The following is a 14,396-nucleotide window of genomic DNA, read 5'->3' as shown; positions in this document are numbered from 1 at the left end:
GGGGTGGAAGCCTGGCCTGAAGCAAGCTCTTTCTTCATCACCTGAGCCAACATACCTATCTGCGTAGACTGGAAGTCAGCCAAGGATTTTTTTGGTGCTACCAGGTTCCTTTGGACAGGACAGCCAGATCAAACAAGGCAAAAGCTTAGACACTTTTGTACTGTCTTTATTGGAAGATTTTTTTCCCCTTTGCTATGTATGGTGTATATTGTATGGATTATCAATATCCTGTTGTCCAGGTAAGCTAAGGGTTATGACTTGTTTCTAGATAGTACTTGATGGTGGGATGAAATGCTTATAAGCTTCCTGTCTTCTGACCTGACACCATTCAGAGCATAGATTTCCCAAAGCTATTTGCTAATTTGCTGTAACAGGAAGTTTGTGTTTTATAGTATTGAGGGCTGGGCAGCGGTGGTTGCTTTCAATCCTAGAAGTTCCGAAACTTCAGAGGTCCGTGTGTGTGTGGTTACCCACATGCGTGTATGTGTGTTTTAAATACTGGGCTTGGCATTATAAATGTAACATAATTAAGCCACCATATATATTACAGTAAACTTCAGGCTTCATTTTGAGTAGACGAGAAGCACAGATGGTGGTTTCCAAATGTTGCTGTATTTTTCAGATAGGTAATATACAGTAGAGGGCACTCCCTTCACACTTAACATTTTAGACTTTCTGCGATGGGATCATTGCCTCTTAATTATTAACTGGTTGAAATCTAGAATCATAAAAATGTAGGCCTTTATCAAGCATATTCCTGAATAACTATTTGCCTTTAATTAGTAGCAGTACAGTAAATGAAGTTGAAGTTAAGGATTCTGGATTCTGATTCAACCTATGGTATTAACACCTCCATGTCATGCTCAAATAGCTTCATTTTTCTTGACTTCACTTTCCTTGTATATAAAATGAAGGGGTTGAACTAGGTGATTTTTCATATGTCATGATTCTTTGAAATATTAATTGTACTGAAAATCTAGAATAGGAAAGTAAAAATGGTTAATACAATTATATCTGAATTATAGACACTACTTAGTTTCTCAGTTTGGTTTAGTTTGTTTTTAATGGCATTTAATTATTATTATTATTTTTTTACAGATTGCCATTTCTTTAATAATTAGCTCCTAAGTTGTGGGTTGGACAGAAATGCATAGGGTTAAAGGAAGTGACAAACCAGTATATCTTATTAGGTATTTTGGGCCTAAAGGCTAACCCACGCTATTTTTAATTGGACCTGTTGGGTAAGCTCTCTAGAGTAAACTCACAGCTCTCCTTCACGTCGTAAGCTACCAGTATGGAGTCATGTGGGAGGGGATATGGCTCTGTTTCTTTAACTATATTGCAGGACATTGGTCTATACTACATGTTTTATATTAGCTGTATAACTCTCTGTGATTTTGAGTTATTCAAATAGAGCATATATTTTCCATAATGAGGCTTTGATATATTTGTGGGGTCTCATTTATCTGTGAGCTGTTTCTCTCCTGGTATAACACAATGGATTGGTCTATGCAACAGCTTAAGGCTGGAAGTGTCATGAGACTAGATTAGAAGCAAAGCTTCTTACAAGTAAATATTGATGATCTTTTGAAGAGAAACATCTGTGAACAGGAAATTTCTGAGACCCAACTAGTAAAGTAATGGACTTGTAATAACTGTAATATAAGTAGTATAAAAAAAAGCTGAAAAAGTAAAAATGTTTCCAAAGAAGATTGAGATGTTGGAGATTTATGAAAAACAGAATTGTAATATGTAAATAAATTTTTTGATGTAGAAAATAGGCCATTCTCCCCAAAAATAAAAATTGTGAAGTGGATTAAAGGTTCTTGTTTAGAAATTATGACATGTTTGGTAGTCTTTGGCAGGAAAATTTTATTCATTTATGATAAAATGAATTTGCTACCCCAAATCATTAAGATTTAGTACTGTTAAATGTGGTGCTCAATATTTGGAACAGCACTTTCCTGACTTTGCTCCATTTATTAGGTTTATTCTATCTGAAATTAAGGTAGCTTAGAAATGCAGGTAATGGGATATTAAAGTTTAAGAGTACACTCTCCACCACATCAAGGAAATTAATGTGATTGAAAAAGCAATTTTAAGTTGAAGGATCCCAAACTATGTTACAGTCTTATTTCTTAATTCTGTTAGGGTAACAGGTTTTTCCAGTCCATTTATAAATGATGGTGCATTTATGACGATTGTTTGCTATCCAAACTGTCTCAACTATAGTTACAAAATTTTCTTTTTAGCTTCTGTTATATTCTTGTACTTAGTTAAATCAAAGCTCTTTGTTGCATACTATGAATACTTGTGTTTCTGTACCAGTGTGTTATGCAACTGGACATTATTGAGGACGTGATTGTACAGTATTTATAAAATATTAAAGGTTTTGCACCTACTTTTTAAATTAAGTAGTTCTAGAATTGCTAATGTTGAGATAATGAAACAAAGTGAGTTCTCAACATAGGGCAATGAAGTATTTTAGGTACTTGACCTTTTATTACTCTTACAGTTAATAAAATCATGCCTGTCTTAAGAGTGTGCAATTGAAATTGGTTATTTTATTAGTTATAATTTTTACAGAACCAAAATCTGGGCCAAATCAGTTTAAAATACAGGCAGAGGAAGTAGATAGGGGCTTGCTAGATATGATTTAAAGGACAATGAGTGTAGTCTCCCTACCCATAAAAAAATCTATTTGAGAAGCTGTTCTTGAAATTAGTCTTTTGGATTAGACATTTATCACCTCTGACTGGATGGTTAAAATATAACTTGTTAGGATGGCTACTGTCAAAAAAAATAACAAAATAACAAGTGTTGGCAAGGATGCGGAGAAATTGAAACCCTTGTGCACTTGTTGATAAGAATGTACAATGGTACAGCTGCTGTGGAAAACAGTATGGTAGTTCCTGAAAAAATTAAAAATAGAATTACCATATGACCCAGTAATTCTACTTCTGAGTATATACCCAAAAGAATTGAAAGCAGAATCTTGGAAAGATATTTGTATACCCACGTTCACAGCAGCATTATTCACAGTAGCCAAAAGGTGGAAGCAACAACACAAGTATCCATCAGTGGGTGAATGCATAACCAAAACATGGTATATACACACAATGGAATATTATTCAGCCTTAAAAAGGGAGGAAGTTCTGATATAAGCAGCAACATGGATGAACCTTGAGGATATTATGCTAAATGAAATAAACCATTCACAAAAAGACAGACATGTATGATTCCACTTATATGAGGTACTTGGCATAGTCAAATTCATAGAGACAAAAAGTAGAATGGTGATTGCCAGGGGCTCTGGGGACAGGGGGAATGGAGAGTTACTGTTTAATGGGTATAGAGTTTCAGTTTTTTTCTTTGAATTTTATTTTATTTATTTTTTATACAGCAGGTTCTTATTAGTCATCAATTTTATACACATCAGTGTATACATGTCAAGCCCAATCTCCCAGTTCATCACACCACCCCCACCCCCCCGCCACTTCCCCCCGTTGGTGTCCATATGTTTGTTCTCTACATCTGTGTTAAGAGTTTCAGTTTTATAAGATGAAAAGAGTTACAGAGATGGATGATGGTGCTGGTAGCAAATTATGACTACACAGTGAACAATGTGGGGGTTAGGGGCACCGACCTTCTGCACAGTAGAAAATCCATGTATAACTTCACACTCAGCCCTCCGTATCAGTGGTTCTGCATCCTTGGATTCAACCAACCGCTGATTGTGTACATGTGCAGTGAAAAAAATCCGCATGTAAGTGGGCTTGCACAGTTCAAACCCATGTTCTTCAGAGGTCCACTGTATTTAATACCACTGAACGGTATAAATGGCTAAGATGGTCAATTTTATGTTATGCGACAACTTGTTGCAAGTTAGGGGTTCATCTAGTGTTGCAGTTTTTCCTGAGGCAGTTTTACTTAACCTGTCACCCATCGAACACGTTGGCACTGATTATCATTTTGAGGTGAATGGGGCAGCTGGAGGGAGAAGAAGCAGGATCTTACATTTTGGGGGGTATAGCTGTGTATCCTGATTTGAGGGTTCAGGAGAGCCAAGTACAGCTTAAGGCTCTTAGGCATCTGGAAGACTGAGAGACAGAAAGTGACCTGTCTAAAGGATACGTGTGCCCAGAGGATGCTCAGGTCTGCAGAATGCTGTAGAGTGACTTAGCCCGTAGGCTGTCCACTGCTTTGTGGGCAGATGACCTTGATGTCAAGGGATATATATATATATATATATATATATATATATATATATATATACCTTAATTTCTCATTTCAAATTAGTTTATTGCTCACCAAATGTTTTTTGAGTTATGGGCCAGGTACTATGCCAGGCACAGGGATTTAGTGGTGAAGAAAACCAGCAGAATCTCCAGTAATTTAGTAATAGAGAGGTGGCATATTGTATTATCGGAGAAACAGTACACTTCAGCTTTCACCGATTAATCATGTATTTTCTTGATAATCTGGTTATTCATAAACTTGTTTATGTCCCATCCCTTTAAGTATTTGTCTAAGAACCTTTTCCTTAGTCTCTCATAGAATGCAGAGAATGTACACATAATTTCAATTGCATATATGACTCAGTTATCTAGAGTTTGGGATAGTTTAAAGAGATTTTAAAGAGTATTTTATGCAAATCTAGTTAATAATTTATGTACTGATGTTTTCTAATATCTCTGGCCTCACCTGTGTCTTGGTGTATACTATTTGTAATCTTGTTCTAAAGGTTTGATTTGGGGGGACAGGAAATAAATATGAGGATTATTTGGTTTTTTATAAGCATATAACGTGTAAGGCAGTTGATTTCAAATTTTGCTTACCTTTTTTTCTAGAATGGGTTATATATAACTGAACACTGCCTAACCCTGAGAAAATGAGCTGGGATATAGTAGAATTATCTATAATTGGCTTTATTTATATTAAAGAGAATGCTGGGACAAGGGATATTAAAGTAGTATTGTCTGGGAAATGCTTCTGGAAAGGTATTTATATCTATTAGGTGTAAATTGTTATTTACACTTAGGGTTATGAGGGGGGACATGCTGTGAAAAGCTTTTATACTAACAGGTTTTTATTATTGCCGGAAATGCTGTCCCTTTAATGTCGCTTTTCACTTGGGTGTTAGCGGCAGCCTGGGAAAGTATGAGCAAACCCTGCCTTCTGGTCAGGGACTCTTGGACCTGCTTTTATAGCATTGCTGGTAAGTGGGTGGAAGGTAGGAAGGTTGAGTCCCTAAAATTGTGAGAAGCAACACCACCTAAAGTGAGTTGTTGTTTTTTTAAATCAGTGAGTGTTGTTTTGTCTAGAATCTGAACTATTCTAATAAAGTCGAAAACAAAGCCTTTCTCCCACTCTCTCATTTTGTACATCTTCCTTTCACCTTCAAATTTCTAAGATACTGAAGTAAATTTATAAATTTAAAGACATTTCCAAGTACTCTTTGGGAAGAAAAGAATGCTTTTATAGCATTTTGATAACCACAGAGATGCTCTTCGTTCTTAGGTACCTGCATATGGATAAATAAATGGCTAGAGGTAGAAATCAAGGCATTACAGTTTGATTTCATCAAACATTTATTCGTCTACTAGGTATTCAGGCGTTGGGTTAGGAACTGCGTTAGGATTGTGAAACAGTTCCTACCCTCAGATTGCTCACAGTCTGGTCAAAGTTATGCAGAAACAGTATCAACCATGGCTTAGGCACTAAGGCAATGGGATAAGGGGTACCTAACCCAGGTGTGGGAGGAGGTAGGGCAGCAAAGGCTTTCTGGAGCAGGGGATCCCTGAAGTGAGCCTTGAAGGATGAATCAGCCAGATAGAAGGCCGTACTCAAGGGAGGAAGAACAGAAAACAGAAAAGAACAGAGGTGTCGTTGAGGAACTAACTGCAAGTCGTGAGGTGTGGTAGGAGCAGAGGAGAGCAGTGGGTGGGGAGAGGGAAAGCCGGGGCTCTGGACAAGGGGGCTGAAGCCACATTATGTGTGTTAGGTGCCTACTTAAGAGTTAGAATTGTCCCCCTTGTTAGGCTGTGGGCCGTAGTTGAGGAGTTTAATCGGGGAAGTGGCAGATGAGATTTGTGTTTAGAAAGATCAAGCTCTGAGAGTAGTAAGAAGCCTGCATGGGAAGAGGGGTAGACTGAAGGCAGGGAGATTACTAAGTAGGAGGCTGAATGCAAAATAGTAAGGTCAGAACCGAATTTGTGGTGCTAGGGATGAAAAGAAAGGGCACATTTCAGAGAAATCAAAAAGACTTGCTTCTGGTTTGGTGTGGTGTTGAGTGAGAAGGAGGAGTCTTGGAAGGACTCCAGACTTCCCATCAAATTTGGGTTTAAATCTGGACACTTCAGCTTGCTGGCTCTGGTGACTTTGGGCAAGATACTTAGCCTCACCTGGTCTTAGTTCCCTCATCTCTGCAAAGGAGATTAAAATATCTTGTCTTGAGGATGAAATGAGCTAAGAATATATGTAGTTGCCTGATAAGACACCACAGAGTAAGTTTTCAAGAACTGATACCTCTTTTACTGGTTATGAAGTTTAACCACATTTCACCAAGTAAACAAACATGGTAGAATGAGTACTAGAATCCAGGCTTCACACATACAGGGATTTTTATCTCCTTTGCCCATTTACTGTTTTCCCCCAGTGCCTAGAATAGTGCCTGGCACATAGTAGACACTCAAACATTTGCTAAATGAATTAGTGATTCGATTTTAAGAATTTAATTTAGTTTTGGTCTTATAAGATAGAGAAATTTGTAGGATATCTAAATGGAGATGACCATTATTTAGCATTTGGATATTTTGATCTGGAGTTCAGGAGAGATATCTGGACTGGATATAGAAATGTGGGGATCCTCAAGGTAAATGGGTGGTAAATGAAGCTATGGGATGGATTACATCACCTACAGCAAGCGTGGTGGTCAACAGGAGGCCTCGGGAACTAAGGACCATTGTTTAACTTTTTTGAGATGTGTACCCTTTTGAAAATCTGATGAATACCGTAGATCCTCTCTGCACAGAAATGCACATAAAAATAACAAATTTCCACCAGGGTACCTGTGTGAGGAACTATATACCTTGGGTTAAGAGCCTGTGGTATGCAGTAAAAAGAGGTCTGAAGATGGCACCTTAAGCAATACCAACATAGAAGGTGGGCAGAGGAAAAAGAGTAAGATGGAGAAGCGACTTAACAGGAAAAGAGGAAAATCAAGAAAGACTCAGAGTAAGGTTTCATTTGAAGCTGAGAATAAGTGTTTCCAAAAGGAGGGAGTGCCAAATGCTGCAGACAAGTCAAAGAAGATATAACATGTCCATTGACTCTGGCCATCAGAGGTCTTTGGCGACTTTAATAAGATCCATTTCCGTTGAGTGGTATGGGGGAAAGGAAGCTGGAGTTCTAGGGATTACATGGAACACTGAGGAAACAATGAAGACATTGAGACAACTAGGAGAAGTTCCTTCATTTGTTTATTTATTAACATATTTATTGAGTACCTACCATGTATCAGGCACTGTGCTGGAAGCTGGAGGTTGATCCACAAGGGTGGATGTGGTCTCCTCCCTTAGCTGATGTTCTTATTGTCTGTTTGCCTGCCTACCTCCCCAGCCCCCTCACTCCTGCCCAGAAAATGCCCTGAAATGCGTTTCTCCTTGGTACACCACTGGGCACACTCAGCCACCAGGGGCCTCCAGTTGTTATGCTGGGTCAGATCCAGACTGTTCAATTGCTCTTCTCTCACTTGGGCACGAGGGAGCAGATTGTCCTCTATAACACCACCCTTTAAAGTCAGGGATGCACATCAAAATATCCTTGAGTTCGTGCAGTGCTCACTATGATCAGTGAGTTTATGAAAATTATTTTAATACTTTTTTTTCACATTTAGCTCACACTAACTCTTTCTTGTGGTAATGACTTTTATAAGTTTATTATTTGCAATATAAAACAATGCTCCTAAATGTAGAATAGAGGCATGAATACCAGGCCTAGGGAAACCTTTGTCCTAGTCCTAGACATTTTGCATGTGGGAATCCCTCATTTTTATTTAAAAAATCTCTTCTTGGGGCTTTGTTGTCTTTCCATACGTATGGAGGTTTGCAAGCTTCAAGACAGCCATGGCTTTCATAAGACTAGCATGTGTGTGAGTGTGAGTGAGTGAGTGTGTGTGTGTTTGTGTGTTTGTGTGTGGTGGGGAGTGGGGGACTCTGTCTTGGTGCTCCTGGTTTTTTGCCCCTAGCACTATTGTGGACCAGCGGATTCAGAGAATGGTATACAGTGATTCTCAGTTTATTTCTTATATTAGAACTGAAAGCGTAAATAATTATCCCATAAATATGATTTAGATTTTCCCAAAAGCACACTGCATTGCCCCTGCTTCCAGTGAAACTCGCCTACCTCTTTTCTGCTTCCTCACTTTGTCTTTAAAATTTTTTGACTGCATTTTATCTCCAGATTGGCTTTTCAGTTGCAAATTCAGAGAATGTAATATGTTCTATCTTCCAGATCATTTCTAAAAATGTTAAATAAGAACAAGTTCAGAACCAATCTATTCCTTTTCTCTTAATGTTTTTTTCTAATGTTTAAAGATCCCATTCTTCTGTACATATTTCTTTACATGTACAGGTTATACTAAATGTATACTGATAGCTGTAAAATGCCCAGAACAACACCTGACATATTGTAGGTACTCAGTAAATAGCAATGACTGTGCCGGTTTCTCCAGGCTCTCCAGATTGTTTGGTAGTTCCTGTGTTCTTTTCAGAATTGTTAAAATGATTATTAATTTGGATGGGAGCATGATGATGGTACATTGGCAATGTGCCAACCAACATTATTATATGGCACTTTTTTTTTTTTTTTTTTTTTTTTTGTGCGGTATGCGGGCCTCTCACTGCTGTGGCCTCTCCCGTTGCGGAGCACAGGCTCCGGACGCGCAGGTTCCGCGGCCATGGCTCACGGGCCCAGCCGCTCGGCGGCATGTGGGATCTTCCCGGACCGGGGCACGAACCCGTGTTCCCTGCATAAGCAGGCGGACTCTCAACCACTGCGCCACCAGGGAAGCCCGATACGGCACATTTTTTTAAAGCTTGGTTATACATTTTGCCAAATAATCCTCATTGAGACAGCAAAAACTTAAGTATTCTCGTGTGATTTGTGATTTTTAATTTTGATTTCTTTATGTGTTTATTTTAAAAATAGCTCAATTTTGGAATTAATCTCTTTGCTCTTCAGGTAATCTATTAGAGATTATACCATAAATATAGCATAACTTAAAATATATAATAAAACCTTTAGAATAGGATCTTATTTATTAGAATACTAAAAAATTAGAAAATCTTTATTTTTATGAGACAAACATCATAAACTCATCAAACATTCACATAGGTTACTTTATTTGAATATATAATGATAGAAAGTAGGGAGATATGACATTTATATTCAGAGGTCAAAGACTTTTCCAAGATCACTTGTAAAGGGCAGAATTACGACTTTGACCAGGACTTCTGAACTGAATCACACCTTTATGCTTTTTTTCATTATGACTTTTTACTAAGAGAACTTAAAAGAAACTCTTACACTCAGTAAACATTCTCCCAAACCTCCTGTGTCTATAGCACTCTATAGTAACAATGATTAGTTATAGTAATGACACATGTCCAGTGTGTGTACAAGAAAGCGTTTATGTTTTTCAATAGAGGCTGAGATGCAGAAGGCTGGGGAACACAAAGGGTAAATTCTCAGTTAATCAGCATTTTAAATGAAGCTGGAAGCCTTGAGCAACCAAATTTGTATCCACCTTAAGCTTCTTAAGCAGTCATGTTTGTAGACACCTTTTTCAGAATCCCCAGGTTTTTTACAGTAGAAAAAAAGAAGCACTTAAATTACCTCCCTCCTCTCTTTTTGTCCTTTGCAGTCATTAGACTAGTTTAGGGCAAGCAGTTTCTTGCATATTTCATTCCTTGAAAACCTTCCAGTCAACCCATCATTGAGCAGCTCTTCTCATCTTTTATTACATCCGCTGCATCTATAAACTGTACATCAGTGGAAATTTTTTTTAATAATTTCTGTTTCGCTCCTTATTTATTATCAGGTATTCTTAGATGGAACGTTTTAAATCTGTACTTACTATGGTGTGAATACTTCCCGTGCCATATAATTAATGCCACCATCGGAGAAACTCCTTAAAATATGCGGGCACATGGCGCCTGCCCTTCCCTCTCTCCCCCCCTTCCCTCCTCCCCTCACACACACACACACACACACACACACACACACACACACACACACACACACACACACACACGCGTGCGCAAAGCACACACCAAACTGCCATTCTCCAGCAGGCCTGTTTCTGGAGTTGGGAGATGTCAGCCTGCCGGGAGCGGGTGGGAGGAGGAGGAAGAGGTGGGGCTCTACTCTGATTAATTACCTTAGGCATTCGGGGGTGGGGCTTCCTTCAGCCATCTGCCTGAGATATGGGAGGGAGCTGGAGAAAGAAGGAGGGGGAGAGACTGCCAGAGAGGAAGAGAAAAGAAAGGAAGAAACACTAGAAAGAAAAAGGAAGGAAAACGGGATAAAGGGAGAACAATCACCCACCCTTTAAGAGCTAGACTTGGGGGGGGGAGGGGGGGGGAAAGCAAGCTGTGGAAGGTGTGCCCCAGCGCGACCGCTTTGAAGTGTTCATCATCTGTTCCATTTGGTTTATGGAGAAAAAGAAAATGGTAACTCAGGTAAGATCTGTTTCCTCCGTGCGTTTCTTTTCTCGTTTCTGAGATCTAAATAAGATGGGGGGGGTGGGGCATAGTCACCAGAGTTTTAATTATTATTGTCTTTTTAGAAAGGGACAGAATTATTGTTATCAGCTGGAAAGTGTTAGTCTGTGCCTGTTGTGAGTCCGTGTGTGTGGTGTATTCGTATCCTTTTTTCTCTCCCCTCCCTTAGCTCCATAGCAGATTCCTGTTTCCTGTACTGTGCAGCTGTAGCTCAGGAAAGACCCTGTGGGGATTTGTCTACCTCTTTGTCTTGGTTCTGAGAAGAGGGAGGGAGAGAGAGACTGCAGAGGTAGGAAGAGATTCTTGTAGACTGCCAAAAAGAGGGGAGAGGGATTGACTTCCTTTTAAGAATTGCAGAAGAATATGTGTTATAAGGAAATCTGATTCCTGATTCGCTTTGGTTTCTCAGAATTGGCAATGGACTTGCAGTTTTGCTGCCTTTGCTCTAAATGGCTTATTAAAAATGAAGGCTAGAAAAATGTTTCATTTTCATGTTTTTGTTACTGGCAAAGACTGTTTTCCGTGAGAACATAGAAGCATCCAGGTGCAGCAGAGGCAGGTAGAGCCAGCCCTCCCTGGCAGAAGAACAAGTCTGAATATATAAATGACAATCACACGGGCATTAAAAGACATCTGAAGGAGAGGGAGTAGGAAATGGAAGACCTCTCCCTCTCTCTCCCTCCCTCTCCCTCTCCCTCTCCCTCTCCCTCTCCCTCCCTCTCCCTCTCCCTCTCTCCCTCTCCCTCTCCCTCTCCCTCTCTCTCTCTCTCCCCCTCTCTCCCCCCCCGCCCCTCTCCCCCCCCCCGACCCCGTACCTCTCTCTCTCCCCCTGTCTTTGGTTATACCAGGCAATATCTGCATTTTAGCAAGTCATTCCTGACAAATGGAAAGGTGAATACTCTTCCCCAGTTTCCCCTGGCGGTGCTCTTTTTCTTCTTGGCACCTTTCTGTATGTTCCTTTTCCCTTTTTTCTTTATATATAGGTTGAGAGGAAACGATGAAACTGTGATTTATCAATGAGAATCGTTTGCATTGTGGAACGTTCATGTCCTTTAGTCTCAGACTTAAGATCAGTTTCACTCCAGGCTTTTATGCTCTGTAGGGAAATTTCATCACTGGACAGTGCTTTCCTTTTAAGGAGGTTGCCCCCTTTTTGTTTTTTTTTTGGGTTTTTTTTGTATTCTCTCATCTCTTTTCCTAAGTCACCACCGGAGGGCGAGAGAGTCAGCTGGCTATCTGGATAGAGGCATCATTTTAGGAACTGGAACCCTGTTCTGTTAAATGTTATATAATGCCCCGCAGTGCTGTTTGGAAGGAGGTAAAGCATTAAGGAGATTTTCCCAGCATGACTGAGAGGAAAGGGAAGTTTCAAAGAATATGTCTTTCCGTAGTAATTTTTCAGCAGATCTGAGTTTGGATATTATTAAGAAACCCCTCCCTCTTCTGGAAAGTGGAGAAACCCTTGAAATATTTTCTCTTCCACTTCTTATCTCTTCATCATCAGCCCGATTAACTCTTTTGAAATATTGCTTTACTTTTTAAAAAAGAGAAAACATGTTTCTGGCTTCTCTTTGTTGCTTGGGAGATGATACTTCTTAAACTTGGAGCCCTCGTTCAGTTTTCATGAACTGACCATATTAGAGGGTACCAGCTCTCTTCTTTCTCAGCTATTACTGGAGCCTTTTCAACTACTTGACTTTTCATTGTATATATTTTTAAATCAGTGAAAGAGTTATCTAAACTAGGACTTCTTATAATCAGAGGTTTTCCGTGGCCTCTTGGAGCCTGTCCCCTTAGTTTCTAGAGCAGCTGAGTAAATGTGTGCAAGCCCAAGTTCGAATGGACAAGCATTTGCACACTTAATATCTTGGTCTTAATAATAAGTATTTAAGGAAACTATAATTTTAGGAATGAAGCAGAAGAGATAAATAGAAACTGGAAAGAAGCAGTTGGGGGAGGTTAAGAATTCTAATAGGTAAGTGAAAATCATGATTTTCTCAGTGTGTGTGAATGCTGAAGGAAACAAGGAACTCATTTTTGCCCATCCTGAATTTGGAAAGTATAGAATGTCAAACTTGTGAATTTTCAATATTCCAGCATGTTTGTTTTTTGTATACACTTTCTATGTTAATGTAACATACATAAAATAGCAAGATAAGCCAAATCTTTATTTGTCCTATGGTGGTTTTTTTTTTTTTTTTTTTTTGGTGGGGAGGTAGTTTTTGGTTTTTTGAGCCAGACGTCAAATCCCAATATTTGATAATGATCTGTCACATAAGCTTTCTGAATAGAAAATGTCTGCAGTGTTTAGGGTTCAGTTATCAAAGTTAAACAGTTTATTGTGGTATTTAGTATCTTAACAAGTATATTAAGAAAAGTATTTAGATATGTTTTCATCATTTTGTCACCTAGGTTCTTTGCATCTTTGATCTTAACATTTCAATATCCCGTGGCTTCCATCGGGTGGAAGGTGAAGGGCCTTCAGTGGATGACATTTTCATCATGTTTAGATCCATATCTGTAGCTACACGGTATACACACGTTGTTACTATATATGCTCTGGTTTTATAAGGCCTGTTTTTGGTTTATAAGGCTCTGTTATTTACAATAAGTTATCAGTTTTGCTTTAAAAAAAAAAAGGAAATGGCGATTTAATTACAGAATTCTAGTATAGTAGACAGACATGCTCATGTGACTTTTTAAAAAATAACTTTAGGTTTATCTGTCATTCCTGTATATGTTACAGGAGTATTTCACTCTCTTCTTCCAGAGCATGTGAACCAAGTTATTGCATCTCCTCACATTTGTGAAAATAACAATGTGGAATAAAAGGAAGGAGAAGAGATACATTCTTGTAATATGTGTCAAATTAGACAAAGTTGTAAATGACTTAAACTCCAATTAATAAGGAAAGGTTATACTGTTTGTTGTTGAAAGGGAAAGTATACTAGGCAGAGAGGAAGAGATTTTACAGTGTGGACGTTAAAGAAAATTTTTGTTCTCTACTATAGCGTAAGACTGCCAGTTTCTGTAGAACACAAAGCCCTCCCTTTCTTGGACAGCTCAGTGCTTTGCTGGCATTTTCTTCAAAATCTGTTTTCCATCAGGACCAAGAGGAGGGAAGGTGTTAAGAATAAGGGAGGTTGGAAAGGAGGTTGCTGTTCCTTTAAATAGTGCAGGGAGCCCAAGTGGCAGCAGGCCACTCCGGAGTGTATTCTTTTGTAATGAATCACCACCAGTTCTATTGTCTGCTATCTCCACTCTTTGTAGCTGGAAGGCCGAAGTCTTTTACCTGAGCTGTGGCCAGGTCCCTATTCGTTCCAGGGTGGCTGGGAGGAGAGAAGAGGGAGGGTATTTTATGCTTTAATTAAAGACCGGTAAGAGAACAGGTATGTTTTGCTTTGTTTCATTTTCTATTATCCTTTCTGGTTTTTTTGAAATGAGTTGGAGTAGGGAATCTATTCTCTGATTTTGCTAAGCGTATCCCATTTTCTGTGAAAGTCCTCAGTGATTATTTAGTCTCCATTTTGTGGCAGTGCTTTCAAGTGATTCCATTGGGTTGCCAGCCAGGTCCCCCCGAGCCCATCCCACCCTTCATCCACAGAGCTTCAG

At 39.1% G+C, this 14,396-nt stretch overlaps 1 protein-coding gene across 25 annotated transcripts in view; it reads left to right on the top strand.

Moving 5' to 3' along the window:
* The window catches only part of RBFOX2 (RNA binding fox-1 homolog 2), a gene marked incomplete at its 5' end in the record, with an annotated part of 259,263 nt that overhangs the window by 164,446 nt on the left and 80,421 nt on the right, over window positions 1–14,396 (top strand). For 2 of the 25 annotated variants that reach the window (XM_079715795.1, XM_079715792.1), the window contains one exon: window positions 195–239. The exons of the other annotated variants lie outside the window; for them this stretch is intronic. In XM_079715795.1, coding sequence (XP_079571921.1) covers window positions 195–239 — 45 coding nt within the window. Of the gene's footprint in view, window positions 1–194; window positions 240–14,396 lie in introns of those variants that run through there. 25 annotated transcript variants of the gene reach the window in all.

The sequence above is a fragment of the Hyperoodon ampullatus genome, assembly GCF_949752795.1.
Source record: "Hyperoodon ampullatus genome assembly, chromosome: 11".
Classification (NCBI taxonomy): domain Eukaryota; kingdom Metazoa; phylum Chordata; class Mammalia; order Artiodactyla; family Ziphiidae; genus Hyperoodon; species Hyperoodon ampullatus.
The sequence above is the reverse complement of the archived record's forward strand: the minus strand, read 5'-3'. Positions and strand labels throughout refer to the sequence as shown.